This window comes from Malurus melanocephalus, unplaced genomic scaffold (assembly GCF_030028575.1).
Source record: "Malurus melanocephalus ecotype Western Australia unplaced genomic scaffold, MMel_1.1 scaffold_34, whole genome shotgun sequence".
Lineage (NCBI taxonomy): Eukaryota > Metazoa > Chordata > Aves > Passeriformes > Maluridae > Malurus > Malurus melanocephalus.
Genome location: NW_026623266.1, coordinates 299,213 through 321,968, shown reverse-complemented (window position 1 = coordinate 321,968; position 22,756 = coordinate 299,213). Strand labels below are relative to the sequence as shown.

The 22,756-nt window shown below is 39.1% G+C and overlaps 1 protein-coding gene across 5 annotated transcripts in view; it reads left to right on the top strand.

Moving 5' to 3' along the window:
- The window catches only part of DLG2 (discs large MAGUK scaffold protein 2), a 307,910-nt gene that overhangs the window by 244,696 nt on the left and 40,458 nt on the right, over nucleotides 1–22,756 (top strand). For all 5 annotated transcript variants that reach the window (XM_057364043.1, XM_057364044.1, XM_057364042.1 and 2 more), the window contains one exon: nucleotides 15,727–15,903. In XM_057364043.1, the coding sequence (XP_057220026.1) occupies nucleotides 15,727–15,903 (177 nt within the window). The remainder of the gene's footprint in view (nucleotides 1–15,726; nucleotides 15,904–22,756) is intronic.

The following is a 22,756-nucleotide window of genomic DNA, read 5'->3' as shown; positions in this document are numbered from 1 at the left end:
TTAATTTATTTGTTGTCTCCCTTTAAAATACTRGTTCAGTATTTTCCAKTTCCACATGCTTGARTCATTCATCTCATCCTGGTRATTTATTACTATTCATTTTATTGATTTGTTATTAAACTTTGTCTACTGACACATCAAGTGCAGATGGTTCTATTGATTTGACAGGTCTGAAAGGCTCTTCTCTGGGTTCATCCTTAAACACATTCTGTAGTTGATTGTAAATAATTCATTTAGCTTTATTGGCRTGGCCTTTTCTCTCCTCAGCTCTCTTATTACACCCCAATGCCCTGTGTAATTGGTATTTAGTTTCTGAATGCTGCACAATCCTTTCTGTAGTTATCCTCACGATTCTCCTTCATGGCTGGGAAATGCTGTCTATCCTTGCTTTGTAAAGACGAGGAAGGGTCCCAGAGAGGCAGKCACTTGGTAAAGGATGCTGAGTAATGAAACACTCAGGTTAGCAGTTCCTCAAAAGTGTCTCCAGCTTTGAGCACCGAGCTCCCAAGGAGAGATCTCATTGACTGAAAGGTATTGGCTTGAAGGCAGGAGATGAGTTTGGTGCCAGGGGCTGGATTCACAGCAGCAAGTACACTGTGATTGGGATACCCACAGCAGCCAATCAAAAAAGCTAAGGAGAGATGTGTCTGGTGCTCTGACTGCTGCTGGTCTCCMTGATTCAGGGCTGGAAGGTTCTCGTTGCTGCCAGCCCTTTTTCCATGCACACCTCCTGCTCTAGCCCTTCCTTCAGGCTGGTTGTACAGAAGCTGCCAACCAGCGTTTGAGGAGGTGGAAGAATTCACCGAAGATACTGACAGTGATGTCATAAGGCCAGCACATCTCAGTGACCCTGGGGCACAGACTCATGCTGGAGATCACTGAAAGCACAGACATCCCCACTGCAGCAGGCAGGAGATCCTTCAGCCTGGAGAAAAAGGGAGGAACATTTGTACAAACTCATAAAAACAAAGCAAGAAAATTACAAATCTCAACCTACCTGCCAGAAGACYAGTACTGCAGTGGCACTGGTACATTAGTGGCAGTAAATTATTGCTACAGCTGCAGGACAGACAAAGATTTTCAAAATCATTCCTGCCACTGGGAAGAATTTTTTTAATTTTCCCTCAGAGGCAGTCCAATACTTTGATGAGGCTTTGCTTAGTAAAGGCCTTTCTGGTAAAGAAGATAGTGCCTAAATCTATCCTTTAAAAGAAGAGAAGCTCTTGGTCTTAAGTTCAAAAAAATGATTTTAAGATACAGATTTTTGAGATCATAAGGCACCTTTGAAGATAAATCAAGTTCCATACAGTCTATTTTTAAGGTTTTTTTACATTCATATTTCTTTCATCAGAATGTTTCTTGTACTAACTTATTTATATTAAAAAAAAAAAAAAAAAGGAAGTTGTGCATTGCAATACAAAATCACTCTGTGTAGAGGATTTCCACTAACTTGGTTCACTTTACAGAGCTTGCTGACAGARCTGTAGGGGTACATCATAGCTGTGGAAAATAAACATTTCTGACTTTCCTGGAGAAATAGGTATTTCTTTAGATAGTGTTTGATGGGAAATACTATGTTAATTGGACAGAGACAGAAGGAAAACCATCGAAAATATGGCATTTGCGCCTCTAGTTGGATGATGTGTTGAACAACCAAATGGAAATTGATCCTATAAGGCCAGAGGTGTCAGCGGTTGAGCTGAACATAGGAAAAATGTTTGGATGTTTATGTATTAAAATGATTTCAAGACTACACACTTGTGAACCAAGTGCTTAGGTCAATCTATAGAGTTAAAGCAGATCCATTTCAAAAGGGGTTTGAAACTCCTATTTACACTATTTCTGTTTAGTCCAATCCATCTCTGTGTGCTATAGCAGCTTTCATGTTGCTGAAGGAATATTAATTCTTCATCACACACAGCCCTTGATAGAGGGACACAAGGGTCAACATTGATTTGATATAACATTGACACATACATGGAAGCCCTACAGTAATTGTCCCTCCCTGACCTCTATGAGTGTCCCTGGCTCCCTGAGATGTCTGTCAGTCTGTGGGTTGTCTGGGCAACATCCTTGATGCTGGGAATCACTCTCCCCCAGCTGACTGATGGGTGAGAGTCATCACCTACAGGCAGGGAAAACTGTCAGCATACTGAAGGTTCAGCCTGATTCTCCTTAAGCCACATTTTCATAATTTGTCACCCACAGCTATTTCTAGTGCTTGATTTTTTTTTCTATCTGGATTGCTTTATTTGTTTTTTCYTTAAACATTGAGCCTTTCACCTGTCAGCACTAATGCAACTCATGCAGACAATTTCAGTTTCTCACCTTCTGTATCTATTCTGCTCTATAAAAGTGCCATTAATTCTGTCTTGCAAGTACCGTGGCTCAGAAGAAAGGTGCATCTAGCYGAGTGTCCTTCCTGTGACAAGTGTCCTTTCTGTGGCTCTGGTTAGCAGCAGATGTTTAGGGAACATATAGGAACAGGGCACATATGGTCTGATCCTCTCCCCGCTGTTCACCACAGCCTTCTTCAAAGACAGCAACCTTTCTCAGCCCCTAAATAAATCACCCACTAAATTGCATCGCTGTTTCCATGTTTTCAGTGAAAAAATATGAAGTTCCTACATCTTGTAAATGAGGCTATGAAATATTAAAAATTCTAAGAATTGRTCCAGGCAAAAAAACTTGTTGATGAATATTTCAAACAATCTTGWACACATCAAGTGAAAGAAAAACATCTCTTCAGTCACAGACGTTTGTTTGTTCACTTTCTTGCTTGTTTGTTTTTCCACAATTCCCTGGCATGTCAGAATAATGAAAAAAAAGAACTTCTTTTCGGTCCCTATTCTGTCATTCTGTAAGACTCAATTCATTTTAATGGCAYGGTTTTTCTATAAGCAAATGCTAAATGACAGTGTAATTTATACTTCAGGCTTTCCTGACAAAATGTGTAGCTTCAATAGATGCTTCTATTGAAATCAAAAACATTTCACTCTTTATGTTCAATTTACCCATCACAGCCATCGATATGGCCACTTTACCACATTCTCTGAGCACTTCACAATCCCCTCTTATTTTATTTTACCATTAGGGTAAAATATTACCCTAACGTATTCTTATTTTACCATTAGGGAAACTGGACACTGATTCAGAGAAAKACTCACACCATCTGTGTCAGCCCATTTTTCTCATCTAATGTAAATGCTCAGAATTATTCCTTTCCCATGGGTTCTTAGCTCTCTCCATTACTCTCCAGGGAGTTTAGATTTCGCTAAGAATATCTGCATTGCACCTAATTGGTCTTCCCAAAATATGAACAAAAGAAAGCCCTCTCTGCTGTAATCCCACGGCTATACCAGGAGTGCCTACACTGCCTAAGGATGGCTCAGCCATCAAATACACTGKGATTCCAAAATCCCTTTCAAGTGATTCGGGATTTCTTCAGTGTTGCTGCATGATTCTGAAAAGCAACACCTGAGATTGTACACAGCTTGAGCMTCCCTGTACCATCCCCAAGGTACTATCCCTGTACCATCCTCAGCTACCTTCATCAAGGCACTTTTAAGCAAAGTGGRATATTTTTATCCACTACAGAAAATGCTCTCAGACACCAAAGTCTGTCATTTTATACTGAATATATATTAAAAATTCTTGATATGCCCAGAAGTGATAAATAAGATCTAAACACCTGTGTCTGAACGTATTTTATACTTTAGTCCTCCTGAGTAGATATGATCATAGGTAATTTAGTTTGAATGAGATCATTTTGATGCTGCATGTCCAACCCCCCTCTCAAAACATGGTCAGCTTTAAAATTATTTCAAGTTGCTCAGGATCTTTTCCAGGTGAGTTTATAGTATCTCCCAGACTTTCAGAACCTCTGCACTGCCTGCACCAAGGCCACCATCCCCCTGGTGAGATTCTGTCCTCTCCCACATCAGAGCAGCTTTGCTAGTGATGAACTGATCCCTGAATAGTGCAAATGTAAATGTGGTCCAATGCAGTTCCTTATTCCTACATGGTCTGTTTTATCAAGGATTGGTTTTTCAGAGATGTTCTTGTCATGTGTCCTATGGATTTCTCTCTTGGAAGAGTGGGATTTTCTCCTCCTTCCWACAAGAGTTGACCTCATCCATCTTCCTTGTTAAGGAGAAGGTTTGTTCTTCGTTTGGAGGCTTTTCTTCCCCTGAAGTGGAACCCCTAAAGGGTGAAGGGAAGAGAATATTTCAGTTGGAAAGGACCTACAAGGATCATCCACTCAAAAAACCTGACCAATTCAGGGCTGAACACAAATTTAAGTGTGTTGTATAACGGCATTGTACAAAGGTTTTTTTAAACACTGACATTGACCATCTCTCATCAAGGAGGCCTCATCAMATAATTTCAGCAAGGCCAGCAAGCAAATAGTATGAGGAAATTTTTGGATCAGCCCATGGTGAACATGACACACAAAGTCATGTTTGTTAAACTGATCTCTTCTACAATTTTCCCAGCTACAAAATCTTCTTGTAGGGAGCATTATTCAATGTCTTTAAAAAACAGAGGGAAGATGCCAGCATAACCTATAAGCCATGAAGGAGTTACTGTACATTTGTAGCTGTCAGAGACATAAACTGTTGTTTTTGCCATTTTTGCCTCAGTCTTGTATTTTCTGCACACACATATCTAACATTAACTGGCTAGCCACAATCATTTGACTCAGAAAATGGTAGTGGTTTATGAGGTTTCAAACTGAGTTTTTCATCCACAAATGTGCAGTTAATTTCTTTAAAATAAATTCATAGAAATTACCTAGGAGCAATATTAGAAAAGCAGCTGCACCTGTGAATTATTTTCTACTACATACAATGTGTCATGGCACAGTTGGATCTAAGTACATGTAATCTGCTTGAAATTGGTCAGATTACTCAATTGCTAAACAAAATTTAGTTTGGGAGCCTGACTCAAGGGACTGATAGCTTCACTTTGCCTAAACTTAAGGACATACCTTTTTAATAYATATTTCCCATTTAAAGTTAATTACTAAGTAAGAGTAAGGGTTCATGGTTTGGGGGTTTTTTCCTTCAGGACAGAGGAATGTCTTCAAATCAGGGTAAACTTAARACATGGTAAAAGGGTAAACAGGTAGAAATTTATAATGGCATGGGGACAGAAAAGAACAATCTGGKTTTCCTGGAAGATTTGGGTTTAGGCTTTTTATTGCCACAAGACTCATTTCAAATGAAGAYAGGGAAAGGAAAGGTTCCAGTTCAGTTGCTTAAGTCAGGAATTACACACAGAATGAGGAGTATAATTAGAAACAACATTATCAAAAATCTGAGCTTCATTCATGGAACTTATCCTAGTTCCTGGCTTCTCTTAGCTCCTAGCACCATCCAGGAGCAAGAAATCAAAGCACTTCAGTTACTGCACCAGACCTTCATCTTGTCAGCTTCAGAGCAGCTTAAGGCAAATTSTGTCAATCTTAAAGCTGCTTAGGGTAGTGTTCTCAAAGCAACTTAGCAATTCAAAGTCTAATCTTCATTGAAAGTCCACAAAACCTCATCTCAGATGTGCTTAATTTACCTTTAAAAATGGGACACAGGAACTTCTGATGCTACTTTAATCCTGCTTTTGAGCACATATGAGCCAGGGCTCCCAGGAAGGAAGGTGTGGATAATGCAATGGAGTGAATGAGGAGCTGCAATGAAGGAGTTCATTGCAGTGTGGGCCTAATTTTTTGTTTAACGGAGAGAAGCTAAGAATTTTGTCATCATCCCCTTGCAGCTTTGTTTCAAAAATATTAAAATAGATGTTGTTGCTGTTAAATATTTTGGGTAATAGTGGTTGATCAGCACTCATATTCAAAATACATTTCTAAAGAAAATTGACAACCAGATTTGTAACAAAACCACCAAATCTGACCATTAAGTAGTAACAGCCACATTGTTTTGACACTTATGAGGTGACACGAATGACTATTACTTAATTTTTTTTTTGTTTGTTTGCTTCTGCTTTTGAATATTTTGGCATCTTATTTTCAAGCTTTTTTTTTCTGCGAGGAGCAGACACTAGTGAAAACTGGTGTTGAATTGTTCATTTGACTCAAGAAGATGGAGGTTTAGAGAAGATATCATCTACTGGCAAACATTCAACCGAATCACAGAATGAAATTTTACAGGATAAACCTCTTTGTGATAAGTGTTGACAGATGAGAGTTCAAGGAATCCACAGAATTTGTTGACCAAGTAGAACATCTCTTCCCACAGCTGTTGTCCTTCCATGCAAACTTCCTCTCTTGTTTCCATTACAGTTTAGAAGATTTTAGTCAAGTTCAGGTCAGGCCTGTGGCATTGATTTTTGTAGAGCTCCACCTTGTAAATCTGGCATCTTTAGAGATTTCATGTTTGGCCTCATGAAGCAGAGGTTATGTAGTGACACCTGACCTTTGTACCATAAAAATCCATCTGTGGACTTCAATTGCATTTGGATTTTTCCAAAATTGCTCTTCTTCAAAAGTCACCCTTTAAAAGAGACAAAGTCAAATGCAGAAATTAATTGCATTGCTTCCAGCTGAAGTCTGTGCTGAAACCCAAAGAAAACACTCTATACAGGCAACCTCTGACTGATTGAGTAAACTCTTAATGAGTTCCTCAAGTTTTAACCTAGAGACAAAAGGTTTTCATGATTTCTCCAGGAGCTGCATCCAGCAGAGTTTATGRATTTAGTACATTTCTCCACATTAGGCAGAATAATTAATTTCCATAATAATTCTCAGTCATTTTTCACATCATAGCTCCTGTGTGCATTGGGCTTCTCACTATTTTAGCAGAATCTACTCAGTTGACAGAATAACAATGAAAATCCAAATTCTGACTCTTTCACTGTCAAAGGACAGCATTCAAGGCCAAGCAGAAACCATTACTGATAAAGAGCTGTTGCAAACAAATATCTTGACATTATGCCCTCTCTCCTCAGAGCATCCAGTGTTCTGTCTCATTAATACTTTCTCCAAGTTTTGCTTGTCTTTACTTTTTCATAGCACRATCTTTTTTTCCAATAGTAGTTTCTTAATGCTGGCACGTATAAACAAATGTATTATGATGTGAACAGATTATTACATTATGATTCATAGTGTTATGAGCACCTCTGTGCTAGGAAAGTCTGTAGAGTTCCTCAACTCTTACAACAGAAGTAAGACTATTCCAACTGACAAGGCTCCAAAGTTGATTTCTGGAGAGAAAAGAAAAGAAAATCCATTTTGCTAGCATAATTGTCTGAATTTTGACTGGTGGGATGTTTGTGCTTAGTCTGTCACTTACAACTCTTTTTGTCACCATCATGTTCAAATTGTACAAATCATAAATGTGGATCATTTTTCCTTAGGAAGGCTTTCTCTTACTTAAATTCTTCAAATGTCTAATATCCTTGTCCAAAAAAACAGAAAGCATCATATATCCGGCTGGTAGTAATAATTATGTGACCAGTGGGGTTCCTCTGTGTGCTGAAAATTTCCTTTTGATTGTAAACCAGTGGAAGCACAATGAATTCCGTGGGCAGCCTGGCCACAATGGAATTTTAAAAGCTGCTAACAGATTTGGGTCATGATTAGGTCTAAGAGAAAACAATTGCAAGCTACAGTGTATCTGAGGCAACTGCCTAAAAAGAAAAAAAAAAGTCCCCAAAGCAGATCCTTGAGTTCTATTGTAATAGTTAGAACTACTGTAGATCAAATACTGAAAGATTCCTAAATCCAGTGCTTTTTTGCAGTGTATTCTGCAGTAGTAGGAAGACACATTTGGGTGCAGGGAGGTATGGGAGTGGCTACAGGCTGTGCTAACAGAGTCATCATTTTCCCTTTCAGTTTCATTGTCTTTGAAAGAAACACCTACTTTTATTTTATTTATGTTTTATTTTTTTTAATTTTGTTTTCTTTTTCCCTGGGGGAGAAAAAATCCCTAAAWTAATATTCTCAGACAGCAAGTAAGTTACTATAAGAATGGCTTTTTGTCTCCTGTGCCAATCCATGCAACCCACAGGTTGCAATTTCAGGTGAATTACCCAGTAGTTTAAAGTATCCCTGATTTGACATCCAGTCGCATTTCCTTTCTAGCTATGGATAATCTTAAATGTCACAACACAGAAGTCTGTGCTGAGAAACTGCCTCAGAAAGAAACCAGAGATGCATTCAAGCAGCAGCTTCACTTAGTCTGTATGGGGAGGAAAAGAATCAAACCCAAGAATAAGACAAATTTCATATCATTTTGATGCATAATGCACAGGCCAGGTCAAGATCAATCAAAAGTTATCCCATTTCTTTAGAAGAAACAGCAAAGTACAAACCTAAGTTTTGAATTTGCTGTGAAATTTAAATCTCCATGCACAGGTTTGGGGTTTCTCTGTGAAATTTCACACACAAATTCAAGGGTACTGAAGAAGCCTTCCAAAATCAACTACAGATCTCCTCTGGTGTTTGTCAAAGGCTAAATCTAATAAGTGTTCTTGCCAAGAGAGTCTCCCTGTTTTAAAGTAAACCATGAAGTTGAGGATCTAGACTCCATGGAGTCCATTGCAGRTGTATTGTAAAGCTTCTGTGATCATCATGGATGAAACTGGCAGACAGATTTTCCTGGTCAATAAATTATGGTAAGGTAAGCATATGCTCACAGCTTGTTCCTCRTTTCAGGTGTTTGCAAGCAGAAGGGGAATTCTATTTGGCTCTTTTACGCCCTGTAAAAGGCCAAAGAAACAAGAAGTGTGTWCGTTGGAAGGAATTCCCCTTGTGCCAGCACCAGAGAAAGCATGAAGGAACTTCACTTTCTCAAGCCACCTTACAAATTCTACTGGAAGGGGTTAAAGCCAGGCAAACCCGACAGTAATATGAGTTTTGCCCATGTCCACAACTGAAAGATCAAAGTGTCAGTCCTTGCTCACTGTGAGATATTTTGCCTCTACAATAGTACATTGTATGCTGACCATGGAAGTGCAACATACTGCTTTGATGCTTCTGGAAATGTTGACTTAAATTTTTCAGCACAAATTTTGCAGAACCCGTTTCCTGCATAGAATATGAGCACTTTCTAAAAACTAAGAAAAACCCATCAGCAACATAGAGATTGGCTCATAAGAGCTGACATTTAACATCACGGTTGGATCTCCAAAATGAGCAAATGTTCCCCAAGGACAAATGGCAGTCCTYTTTCCTGATGTAAACACCATAAAGAAAATAAATCCCTCTTCTTTGTGACATTTTTCCAGAACTAATGTTTCTGTCTCCAGTCCTTTTTTCATTGAGGTCTGTGGCATAACTCTCTGCCAAATTCCCACTAGGGGGAAAASCATAAGGAATTACTTGGACTGAATGAAGGAATTGCTGAATGAAGTAAAGAAATAATATGATAGCAAATGGAAAAGGCTTGGATGCAAATGTGCAATGGGATTTGCTGTAGCGGAGGTGCCTGCAGAGCAGCTAAGCTGACATCCTAAACCACACATTGACTGGGAGCATGCCCTGTGGCRCAGTGCCTAAACCTACCCTCTTACTAATTTAAAGCCATTTCTCCTTGTCCTATTACTACATGCCCTTGTAAAAAGTCCCTCTCCAGTCTTCTTGTAGTTCCTTAGGTACTGGAAGATCATGATAAAGTCTCCTCAGAGCCTTCTCTTCTCCAGGCTCAACAACCACAATTCTCTCAGTGTGGGTCCACAGCGAGGTGTTCCAGACCTAGGATTATCTTTGTRGCTTCCTYTGGATTCACTSCAGCAGGTCCACATCCTTCTGCTGGGGTCCCACAGCTGTACACAGCACTTCACCTTAGGTGCATCCAAACTGCTGCTGTAGTGGTCCCTGACCAGTGGTGACTCCCAAAGGGAACGTGGCAACCACGCTGCTGTCCTGRCATGACTGATTCTGGTAACATGAGCAGCTAACACTGTACCCTCTCAGCCTGATAAGGTCGAGGGGACTGGCTTCATGAACAGTCACAATATAATTGAGATAGGGAAAAAAATATAGAAGAAAGCAAAAAAGAAAATAAAAGGAGGAAAATTGAAAGTAAAGGAAAAGGAAAAAGCAGGACTCATGGTATCTRTGAGTAACAGGTCAAACATTCAGGTGTTTTTTTGTTAAAACTACACTGTTGTAGTATACCCCTGATAAAAGCTGTTCTTCCCCACAGTCCCCCCTCCCACTCTTTCAGTGGAGGTGACAATATATGACAGAAACATCGTTGTGCACAGGGGCTGCTCCARCATCCTTCAGTCTCAGCAAAGCAGCACCTCAGAGCTTCCCARACCTCCCAAGGAGAGAGAAACCTTTTCTGTATGCTCTACACATAGAGGATATGTAGATTTACCAGTTCAGCTGCTCCAGAAGGAAACAAAGCTGGGAGGAGAAGTTAAAAGTCTTTATTGACTTGCCAGTATGTGAAAATTAACCCTTTTAATAGTATCTTAATTGCCTTGCAATGGCTGCTTCTATCAGAGAGCTTCTGTGCTCTCTGTTGTAGCTATAGCAATGGATTGCATTAGCGTTTCTTTCATCTTCTTCTAATTTTTTCTTCAAGCTGAGCCTGCAAGTGGGTGGAAATACATTTATTACTGAGTGCAGAAAAGACAGCTATGAAGCTTGGGGTCTGATTCTGACTGTGATGCTGCATTACTGCCTAATCCAGGCAAATGATTAAACCTCTGTGCGTTGGATTTCCTCATCTGTAAAAAAACAGTAGGGCAGTGTGTAGGGTAATTGTAGTGAATAAGGAGAATAACATATATCTCCCTTAGGATGATGGTATAAAACATGAGAATCTCTGCTCAAGAAATTTTCAGAGGAGAGAGAAATATCCCTAAGTGGTGCATATGCAGATATGCTGGCAGATCACAGGAGAGTTAGCACTATTTACAGCAGCTGAAGATCTCTCTTGCTAAATGTTGTTGTCGTTTCATAATCAAGTGAAAAGCAAAGAGCAGTCTGYAAATTTATGTGCAAACTCCCATCTGTGCCAGAGGAAGAAGAAAGAAATTTCAGATGCAAATAAAGCTGCCATGGAGCACCTGAGCTGCATCAAATTACTGGTCATTAATACGGGAGTGGAAGATTTGGGTGTTTTTCACTGAACATACATAAACATTCCATAAAATATATTCCTGTGTTGTAAATGTAGTAATATCCCTTGCTTTGTCAGGAAGATTATGAAGCCTACTAACAATGGTGTTTACAGCATTAGCTGAGGAGGCTAAGAGGTTTCTCTGTTAAACTCCCTTTTCTGCTAAGGGCTTAGCAAAGATCATTTACTCTTTCCATATCCTATGTTTCATCTTACAAATTCCAGTAACAAYGTAGACATCATGGCTGTCAATAGGTTGTAATATATGGGATTGCTGAATGAATTGATTTTCTATTTTGGTACAGTTAATACATTTTTTATGTCAAACAATTATTCCTCCAGCTACATAAATAGGTGTCATTAAGAATAGAAATTCACTACACAAGGCAACTTAGCTTTTGGAAATGCCTCAAGTAATGAATAYGTATTTATGATAAGTGGAAGAAAAAAATATATTTCTATTTTAGTTGTCTTCATGCCATGTAGACACCTCACTGCATGTTGGGCTGTAAATTTCAGCTTGGTAAAGTCAGTTTTTTAATTTCAAACAATTTTTGAGCAGTGATTTGAATGCTGTTGTGAAATGCTTGCCTCATGTTTTACGCTGATGTGGCTTCCTAAAAATGATTAAGAAGCACCCAAGCACAAAAATAAAACCTGTTAGGTTCTGTCCAAATTGCTGCTGGGGTTAGTCTAGTGTAATAATCACTTCTGAAATCTGGAATACTGTCAGGGATGCAAGCCTCACATATTCTTAAATATTTGCAATAACCAGCTTCTTCTAAATGCTTACACATCCTGCTTCRCTTCTCAGGATAGTTTCTTTATTTTCTATAAGCATGAGGCTTTCACCAAGAAGACAGCAGTACTTGGTATTTGAATGACACTTTTCACTTTCAAAATATTGTACAGATATCGAACAGTTTTCTCTAAACTCAGGCAAGAACTGGGAACAAAAAAACTAAGTGTTAATGGAAGTTTGATGCATATACCTTACACCTTTGATAATCACACCCTCTCCTGTTGCTGTTTTTCTAATAAAGAAACCAAGCTGACCAAATTGTGATTTCACCACATCTGTTTAGCTGGTTAGTAGCAAGCTCCATTCCCTCTTCCCATATTTTATCCATGTCTCATAGTAGTCACCAGGTTTACWGTATTTGTAACCTCAGAATGCATTACCTATCCTGTGTAACCCAGGTTCCTGTTTGTGAAATGCACTGTCCAGAAGACACTGAACAGGAGTTTTCTGATGCTGGTGTGATCACAACATTGGCGACAGCTGTAAAGTGGAAGTTAAATAATTCAAACTGATTTCCTTCATTATGAAAGATTGACTACACCAAACCAAAAGTAGACCTAGTCAGCTGACATGAGAAAAAAGCCCTTCTGACCCAGAGCAAGGCTTGTAGAGCTCTTGGTTCTGTCTATAGGATCCCAAGAAAAGGCTGARCAGTGGATGCAAGGCATCTAACTGAGCATATAAAACACCTGAAAGAGCAGTGCTCTTTTATAAGTTGTAAAGAAAAAAAGAAGCTGTTAGTGTTCAAGACTGTTAGATAAATGTCGTTAAAATGTTACAAGGTTATTGAGATTATTATTCTTTAATATTGCAGTAAAATACACTAAAAATTATTTACAGCTGAGTGCCATGAAGAACTGTCCAAGTGACCCATGAATAAGCAGACTCAGACAGATGAAAGCATACAATCATATTAGCAAGTTCAGAAAGCTCACTAGCTCTGCTGAGCAGCCTCTCCAATATTTTCGCTATTGTGCTTGTGTTCTGGGGGGATACCTCTAATTCATCACAGAGAGAGAGGCACTGTAAYGCGTTTTCTTGGTTTAGATCTTCTGTGTGATTTGAATTACACTGTTTCTATTAAAAATTTCATTTTGGAAGAGTACTTGTCTGGTCCTGATCATGCTGATTGTTCTCCAGCTGAAAGGAAAATATGGTGCTCGTGTCTCAGAGAAGGGTGCTCTGTGCTAGGGTGGGTTTCTTKTTGGGCTGTGTTGCTTATGTCTCCTACTCAACACTTAATATTCAGCAAAGGTGCTACTGTTTTTTAACCTTTTATCCAATACTCCCTGTGGTCTGGCAGGGCCTGTCTAACTTTGGTATACTATCCCAGTGAAGAAGCTTGGATAGAGCAAATAGATTTTGCTGAGAGATGGCCTAGACTCTGATTAAAGTTTCAGAGCTCGCAGATGGTATCTTGCAAGACTTGGATGTCATTGTCTAAAAATAATGAAAGAGCAAAGAAAAAAGGGTGTATTTTTCTGTCTGCTCTGTCCAGTTGCTCTACAAACAAGAGGTCTGGCTGCAATCATTTTGCATCACTTCAGCTAATACTCAACAGATGCAGAGATATTATTTTTATATATATCTRCAAGACCGAGCACAAACAGAATTGGGTGGTGTTCATCAGGCAGAATTTAGAAATGACATGTCAGCCTTTCAAAGACACTAAATTTGGCAATTGTGTAAAAATTGTAGAGATTGTGCAAAAGTGTCRAGATCCGAATTGGTGGGGAGGAGTTGGTGGGGATGAGTGTGCCCAGATCTCTCTATTTCCCAAAGTAGTGCCTGGAGTGAAGACCCCGATGGGCTTTATAGCTGGGCCAACAGCCAACTAGCAAAAGTATGTTTCATAGAGCCAGAAATGCTGTCAAAGTTGTGAGCTCAAATACAGCTGTTACCAAGATCTGGCTCTTAATTTGAAATGTTTAGGAAAGATCGGTGAAGTCAGCTCTCATGTCATTTTCATTTGCTAATGGAGTAATCAACATCTGTAGAGCATCAGCCACAAAATCTTCCATTCAATGAAAAGTGTGCTCGAAAATTCTCTTGTCTGAGATGTATAATCTCATTTTAATTAGCAATGCACATGATTACTCCAATCAAAGCAAGTCAGTGGCAAACACTGCCATCTGTATTCATCGTTAACATCAGCCAGCACGATGACAGTCTGAGTTAAAGTCAATATGTGGGCTCTGAGGTCCAAAWGTCTGTTCAAGGACAAAGAATATTGTCCTAGTTTGTTTCTACTACTTAACTTTTGAAAGACAACCTTCATCTTAGAATTTGCCAAATATGGAGCATCTCCAGTTTGGCATCAGGGAATGTTTTACATCGGGGGTGTGACAGTCTTGATAATTCTCTGTAACAGAAGATATTGTCCCYTTTTTTGAGTAATTTGATTATGCCTGGAATCAGGATTGCATGACATCTGCCCAGTATCCAGCCTGGCCAGCTGTGTGGTTAGGAGTTTGGAGATGTTGATTGGCTTCCATGGCAAGGTGCACAATGAATCAGTGAATTTTTAAGACAGCTGTCCAACCCAGTGGTAAAATTCTGCCAGCTGCCCGCTGCCAAGGTCAATGCCCGCAGGATGATGTGTTGTGTGTCTGTTTGTGCATGCGCTGCCATCTTCCAGTGCCATCAGCTGGTTAAGAAGAGGTGTCTGAACACACTTAACTGCTTCTGGATTTATAAGCTTCTTTATCAAATGTTCTCACAGAAAGCTGTATATGAGAAGCAGCAGATGACCTGGTACCAATAAGAATGCTCTRTTAATGTAAATATTTAATAAGATATATCAGATTTTTGAAAGAACTTTTCCGCTGCTAAGCCATTAAATTTTTCCAAAGGTTACATGCATTCCAAGAACATTTACCAAAAAAAGCACAAGCATAACTAAGCTTATAGATTATGTAAAATTCTGCAGTCTTCATCCTCAGAGAAGGGAATTATCTGGGCATTTCTGAAGATGTTAGTACAAGACTGTAAACTCCTTAAAAGAAGACATATTTCAAATAGCATTTTTCCTCCTCCTGAACCAGACCTACCCTGCAGAATTGGTGCTTMAAATTATTTTGGTTGCGTAGTCATAATTCTGGTAACTTCTTTTGAAGTTCTCCTCATTATGAGAGGTAKCTTTGAGTGTTTTATATCAACGCATAAAACTACTGTAATTATTCTTTGCAATTACACTAGAATGAACAACAATTAATTACACAAAATCCTTCTCACAAAGGTGTTTGCCAGTGAAAAGCTTGCCATGGCTTTATTTCCAACAATAAAAGAGTAGGAATTATTAGACATCTCTTCGGATTTTACTGATCTGACATTTCTGCAGCCAGGGTTATGATCATATTTTTTTCTCTATAGGAAATAAACATCAGTTCTTGACAGGCATGATCTTTCAACAATATTTTACATGGCAAAAATATTCCCAAATATTTTTTTCTGTAAGAAACCAAGGTCTGGATTTTTAGCTGGGTAGCTCCAGTGAGTGACCTGCACCTGCTGGGATTCATGTGCAGGGTCATACCCTCAGAAAATGAGGAACATCTACCCTGATGCAGATGCCAGGCATAGGACTGGAAGGCAAAGGCTGAGAATTGGTATCACATTTTATCATTCAGTTTCTCTTAAAGGAAAAAGAAAATGAGCAAGAAGAAGAGGTTTCTGTAAAGACTAACTTCACAGTGGAAAGTTTTCCTCTGAATAGGACCTTTTCCTTTGGAGAAAAGAAAGGGTTACCTGTGACATAAAATATGATTAATTGTTCAGCAGTAAATGTATCCAGTCTGATCTAATCACCTGTCTTCATGTCTTTATCTCCTTTCACAGAGCCATGTTTGACTATGACAAGAGCAAAGACAGTGGCCTCCCAAGCCAAGGACTCAGTTTCAAGTATGGAGACATCCTTCATGTCATCAATGCCTCAGATGATGAGTGGTGGCAGGCAAGGAGGGTCACTCTGGAGGGGGACAGTGAGGAGATGGGAGTTATACCCAGCAAAAGGAGGTGAGTGCTGCCCTGTCAATTATTAATAACGGCATAAAGAAAGGGGAGAAGAAGGAGGGATCACCGTCCGCTAAAGAGCTTCAACAAAAAAAAAGGCAATAACCAGAACCCAAGTCTGGGAATTAGCTCTGAATTTGAAGTGGAGCACATGTTTTAATGTCAGGGTGTTTAGCCATTGCATCAAACTGCTGAAGGATGTAATGAATGTCTTGACATTTTCAAATCAAGACTGTATGTCTTTCTTTTGAGAGGGTAATAGAATTAAACTTCTCAGCCTGTGTGATGTAAAATATGGTGCTAAATTATAATAGTCATCTTTGGCTTCAAAATCTCTTAATTTAATCTCTGTCTGCCTGGAAAGCAATGGATAATCAATATCACAGTAAATTTTCCTTATGATGTAATGAAACTTCCATCTTCTCTCCAAGCTAAATCTGAATCTTTGTTTGGTTGCAGTGGATTTGCAGTGACTGTTGGAGACAGAACAGACATCCGAATCTCCATCATTGTTTGTGTTGTTTATTCTGTCCAGGTGCTTTTGTAAAATCTGCACCAAGTCTCTGATAGTATCAGAACTAGCACACAAACTGGAATTACTTCCTGGCTCTGTTGATGGTTGCTATAGAAAGGTCAGGAACYGAAAGGGTAGGAGGAAAATGAAATCTGTCAAAACATATTACATTTCTCTTTTGCAGCAGTGCTCTGWGTATAAACTTTCTATTCCTAGCTGTTTCAGCTTTAGCATGAGTACAAAAATGATCATAACCATATTTTATTGTGGGGAAATGGGATGCTTGAGGCTCTTTAGAGCACCTGCTCCTGTTTCAAGAGAGTTTCAAGGAACTAACAGAGTTTATGGTACTCATTGCTCTAAATCACATAAAAGTAAACTAAAAGGCCATCAAATAACTTGTTGACACGAGCCCTGAAAAGACTTTATTTTCTCTAATGATCGTGTTTGAATAGCACCCACACYTGGTTTTTCAGCCATTTTGGAGTTGAATGATAGACAGAAATAAAAGGTTAGGTTATAAGTTTTAAGATGGGAAAAATGTTCCCATTAACCAGATTTGGTCTCTAGATATTGAAAAAGGAATACTTGCCTGCTATTCATTGCTGCAGTAAATACTGTTGTAATTACATGATTGGATCATACATGGGAAGAGAGAGGAGTTTATTTAGTTAATACTAAGGAAAATACGTGCACAGAGCTCACTCACTGTGTGGTGCCTACTCTGAAAAGGTGCAAAAAGCTGTCATACATAATAAAACAACTATAGAGGAAAAAAGGACAAAGCAAAGCAGCTAATTAAGATGTGGAATTGTGTATCCTGCAAAGTGGAAAGGTTGTGTGTACTTAAAGCTTATTGGGTTTCCCACACAGTGGTGTTTTCAAGGACAAAAGAGAGAGGTTCTCTAGCCAAGGTCAGATGTATAATAAAGCCTGGGAATAAGATGTGGCTTAGGAAACAAGAGGCAATGTGAAAATAGGTTGGTTACAGGCTAAAAATAAAAGCCTGAATTTTAAAAGATGCAGGTATAGTTACCATGCTCTCCACTTGTCATCCTTATTCTGCACTAGTGAATCTGCGGGGCCTGGAAAAATCAGTGGCATCTGATTTCCTGTCTGCATTAATGTAATGATACACCTGAGCTGGGGAGGGARGAGGTTGCTGTTATTTCATAAAAGGTTTCAGTTGTACAAGGTTATTTCTTCCAGTGCACTGAAAAGTCAGTGTTGTTTCCTTTCTGTAGTTTCTGGATGATTCCTCAGAGTCCGAGACTGATGGGTTCTTCTCTGCATCTTTTGTGGTCATTTACACCACCCAAGGGGAGGATGAGCAATCAGTGCACACAGGGCTGAGTTACAGAGAATAAAGCTAATCATACTTGCCAGATTGTGCTAATTCAGAGTTAAATTTCCTCTGCCGGTGTGGGTTATTGAGTATAAGAGGATTAATCTAAAACAGAATAGTCCCCAGAATTCATTTGACCAAATATAGGCAGCTACAGCATGGAAATCCTCATTTAAGCTGTTGGCTCCAGTATTCCACGTATCTTATCATTTATATGGGATTATTTCTATAGACATTGCTTTCTATATAATGTAGCATATGTAATATCTAGCAGTAAAATATTTTCATAGAAAGGAAAGAAGGAAGAAAAAATACCTGTAGCTGTTTGTTGGGCTTGTCCTGCAAGTTAAATTTGCCATGATGTGTAAAGTGAAGAGATTTTATATTTGTCTTATATATTTCAATTCCCCATTCATTTCTGTTCCTTTTTTTTTAGGGTCTGAGGGTTTTTAGAGGGTGTGCTTGGTGGGGTTTGGTTTTGGTGTTGTGCTTGGATTCCTTTTCCTGCCTGTGGAATGTGGTACTCTTATTTTTTCTCACTTTGGGTCAGTGAGTGTCCATGCAGACATCCAGGGATTATTAGTGCCAGGTTGAGTTTTTAGCTGTGCTTTACTTCTGCCTTACTTCTACTTACCTTAACTTCTGCCCAGCAATAGCTAAGATACAATTCCTGCATTTCCCATAAGTGAAAGCATTATGGAATAGCTCTGAAAGCCAGTGACCACTTCAATTTTACATATGAATATATTTTATATATTTATATATATGTGGTTGTATAAACACATGCATATATATATATATCAACATATTAAGTCCTAAMAACTACATTATGTTACTTCTTTGAGGTGCTGTGTAATGGTAATTGCTTTCCATATGTTTAGGATTTTTATTTTTTTACAGGAGAGCCTATCATACAGTGGCATTTGAGCATGAGCTGATTAGAGGTATCGGGAATGTTTAATCAAGGCTCCTTACTCTTTTTCTCCTCTATGACTTACGTGTTACACTAGGAAAAAAAAATCGTAATTTAGACTTATAGGGGAGCTGCCACGCATTGTTCTCTTTAGGTTTTTGGATACATTACCAGACTTCAGCTCTTAGTGATTTAATAGAGTTTGAAAGCTTTGTTGTCATTAGATTTCAGTGCTGCTGCCAACATGTGAAGTTGTGGCCTTGTTTGTGGTTAAATTGCCAAGGCAGGCTTTCAGAGGGAGTTTTGGAGGGCAGCACTGCAGCTGGAGGGGTGTTGCTGAAAGAGACAGCACAACAAAGTGAGGKTGGCCCCAAGTTTCTCCAGTGATTTATGCAAGGACCAAATCTCATGAACCAGTGAGCCAATAATCTCCGTGGAGATTAAAGAAAAGTAAATTCTGAGTATTCTACAACTGAAAAGCACATTTTGCCCATTTGTCTGTATGTCTTTACTGCCTGATTCTAGCTGTTGTTCTTGACCACAGGACTGAGTAGTAGATACTTTCTAGCAGTTTCTAGAAACCAAATGTAATGGTATACAAGTGGTGTGGTGTTACATTATGTTGGTGTTGGGAAGCACAGGACTTCAGCATGAGAGGCTTCAAACCACTTCAGTTGTGGTTTAACMATTGCCTAATAGTTATTATACACTATTAATTAATGAACATTTCAGGCCAAATTTCTCTTGGTTCCACATCTGCCCAAAAGATTTATCCAAGCTATGTTTAAGGTGACAGCACAATTGTATCAGGCAGGGTCTCCATGGTGAGGGGACATAGCCACCAGCCCTGTGCCAGTGTCTCAGACAGCCTGCAGTATTACCTGGGCACTATGGTTTCATGTGTGAAGTGCTCCTTTATCATCAAAAATTGCTATTTATACTAGAATAACCAACAGAATTAGATTTCCACTGRATTTTTTTTTTTTTCATTTGGATATATATATGGATAAGTTTAGATTAGAGTTTCTAYATAATCTGTTCTTTTGACAATGAGAATTTTTATTTGCCTCATTGCCCATCTTATTATCCATATAAAAAAAAATCAGCTTCCTATAAAGGGCATCAGCAAGCTGAGCAGCCCATATCTAAGATTCGCTCCCTGTGGAAACACTCACATTAGTTAAAGGGAATGAACAAAATGCATGAAACCTATGTGCATAAGCTAGAGTGCATTTAATTCCCAGACAGATGCTCTAATTCAGTAGTAAAGAGATTTTAATTTGCTGGAGCACTGATTTTACACCTCCAGTTCTTTCCACTTTTTCCTTGCTGAGTCTCTGCCCAGAGACAAGTTCCTACATTGCACACCCTCCACAACAGCAACCTCCCACCTCACAAATGTCAAGCCTCAGCRTTTTCTGTGGTTGTGTGTGCATCTGCCTGACTTGAATCTGTGGGTCTGAAATGCAGCCCTTCACACAGATCACCCCAGAATGGCTGAGCATAAATTCTCACCATTTTTACTACTGCTCCCACTACATCCAATGAGGATTTGGCCTTAAAACACTGCAATAATCACATGAATCTTACTGCTGTGCTTAGGAGGTACAGCCACAAACCTGCTGTCAGACAGGCATCTTTCTAAGATACCCATCTTTAGGTAGTTCAAGTGCATCTGACTGCCAAATATTATGCAACTTGTACCTCTGTTATTACCAGCTGTGATAATATCAGCCTGATACTTGTGTTCTCCAATAGACAACATTCTCCCCACAAATACATGTAGCCATGCTCTCCTTTCAGAGCCAAGCAGGGGGAAAAGTACATAAAACCCAGTGTTTCACAAACATTTAAGGACAAGGAACAAGAGGTTTTCCCAGCACAGAAGTCCCTGTGGGCGAAAAGCCAACTTAAATTTGTTATTCTGCTCAGCTTGGCAGAAGTGCATGTTTATCCACTCAAGTGAGTTTTATTTTTAATGGTTTCCTATAAATCGTCTACCTTTCTAAACAGCCCTTAACATTTTAATCCTTAGATGAGAAAAATTTTTCACGTGGCATAATCATGTAAGCTTTGTCTAAAATAATTTATCTGTCTATACTCAGTAATCTAATTGGAAAAATGTAATATGAAATTAAATTTGTGTGTAAGTGTAGGCATAAACCTCTTCCCGTGCTCCTGCAGTGATGTGAAACTTCTGTGCTGAAGGAAAACAGCTGTTAGCTTTTAAACAGAATAAGGTTGCACTACAATTTTATRAGAATTCACTTCCTAATGTCATTACATCCACTCTTTTCATAAATATTGACCAGRTGCTGAGCTGCTTTCTATAAGCAAGCCACTCCTCATGGAGAGCTGAACAAGAGCACATTCTCTCCTTCTGAAAAATACATGGAACATGCCACTTCAGGAATGCTCAAAAATTATTTTGAGAATGGGAATCTCTTGGTAAGCTTAGTTCTCACATCTTGCAGAGGATGGAAGCAATAAAAAGCTATGAACTGAGACCACATATTTGAACTATAAATAGCATGTACAGATTTTCACTTATCTTTTACTTGATRGGCAGGGAAAACAAATGTAGTGCAGATGACTGTAAATGGTGAAGCAAGATGAGACATAGCAAGGTCTTTCAAGTATCCATATTATATTGCTTTCTTGTATTTGCCAACTCTCCTTACTACAGTACTAATGCTGGATTTGGAAAAACTTTCATCCTGCAAAACACCTCAATGCTAAATCTGTGCTCATTAGGCTACTGTTACCATTTTATTTCCTCCTAGAAACCAGTTTGYAAACTGTATCTGTATTCTACATCAGCGGTGAACAGTGTTATTGAAGATTAAAGCATTTCTCTCTTGATGTTCTACCTCTCCACTCTGAAGACTGATTATTGTTTTCAGAAAGGCACTGACAAAAYTCCCAGTGGTCCATTAATCTCCAGCAGTGGGTGATCATAGTTCATGTCTTGTTGAGTTATACTTGATTGTTTCTTGTTTGCAGCACACGTGGGGAACTCAAAGTCACATTTTAAAGAATCCCACAGGCCCATTTTCAGGAGCTGTGTGTTCCCAGAAACACTAAAGCAGAGAGACATTGCAGTGCAGTGAGTGTTGCATACCAGTAATAAGTTCCTCCAAGAGTAAGAAGGGAAGAGTATCCTAAAGAGCTCAAATCATGAACTTATTAGTGGGGGGACACTGAAGGCTGAGGTATATTTTCAGTGTACTGCTCCACTTCTCTTTACATGGGAACAGAGTGAATCCTGACCAATTCTGATCAATTCTGAAATAAAAAAGGCCAAGAGGTATCTACTACCAGAAATCTTTTCAAGAGAAAGTGAGTATATACATAGTATACTCCAACTCCCAAATCTCAGATGCTCTTAGATGATTTCCTTTTGCACAGTAGTGTTTCTGCAGGCAACTCTACTTGGAGAGTGGGTGGGAAGATGGAGGTAAAATCCCCGTTAGTTGTGCTAGGTTGGTACTGTCTCCACACAGGACTCAGAGCTTTTCAGCTCCAGTCATGTTTGAATGCTGAATGTAGGWTTCTTTGTACATTTCCTGAAACCTCTTTGAGTTTCAGTGACCCTTCAGGCACTTTTGAAAATGGGATYGAGCCATGAAGTTGCTTTGGAAATCATATCCATGCTTTTCCTGATCCTGTAGGCATAGCTTTATCAAGAAAATATATAAATAGAAAGGGTCATGGCAGCAATGTGTACATCAGGCTAGTCAGGGATGCAGCTCTGGTCTCTGTGSATCTGGGAGATCGGAGTCCTTCCCCTTTGCTTCGTTTTTGCACATCTCCCCGTAATCCTTTGTCGAGCAGTGGTGATAGAAAAAATGGTTACTATTTTAAGTGTTTCTGACTTTAAAAGCAATTTATTCAGCTGATGGATCAAAATGTTGTTTAACTGATGCCAGATTTGCTGTCAGCCAAAGCAGTGTAAGGAATTTACACTCAAATACTATTTAGACATTCACAGTGTCAGCAGCTGCAAATAACCTTTTGGGCCTAAATGCCTTTTTTCTTGAGGAAAGAATGACAGTCAAGTTTATTTGTCCTTAAATATAGCAAT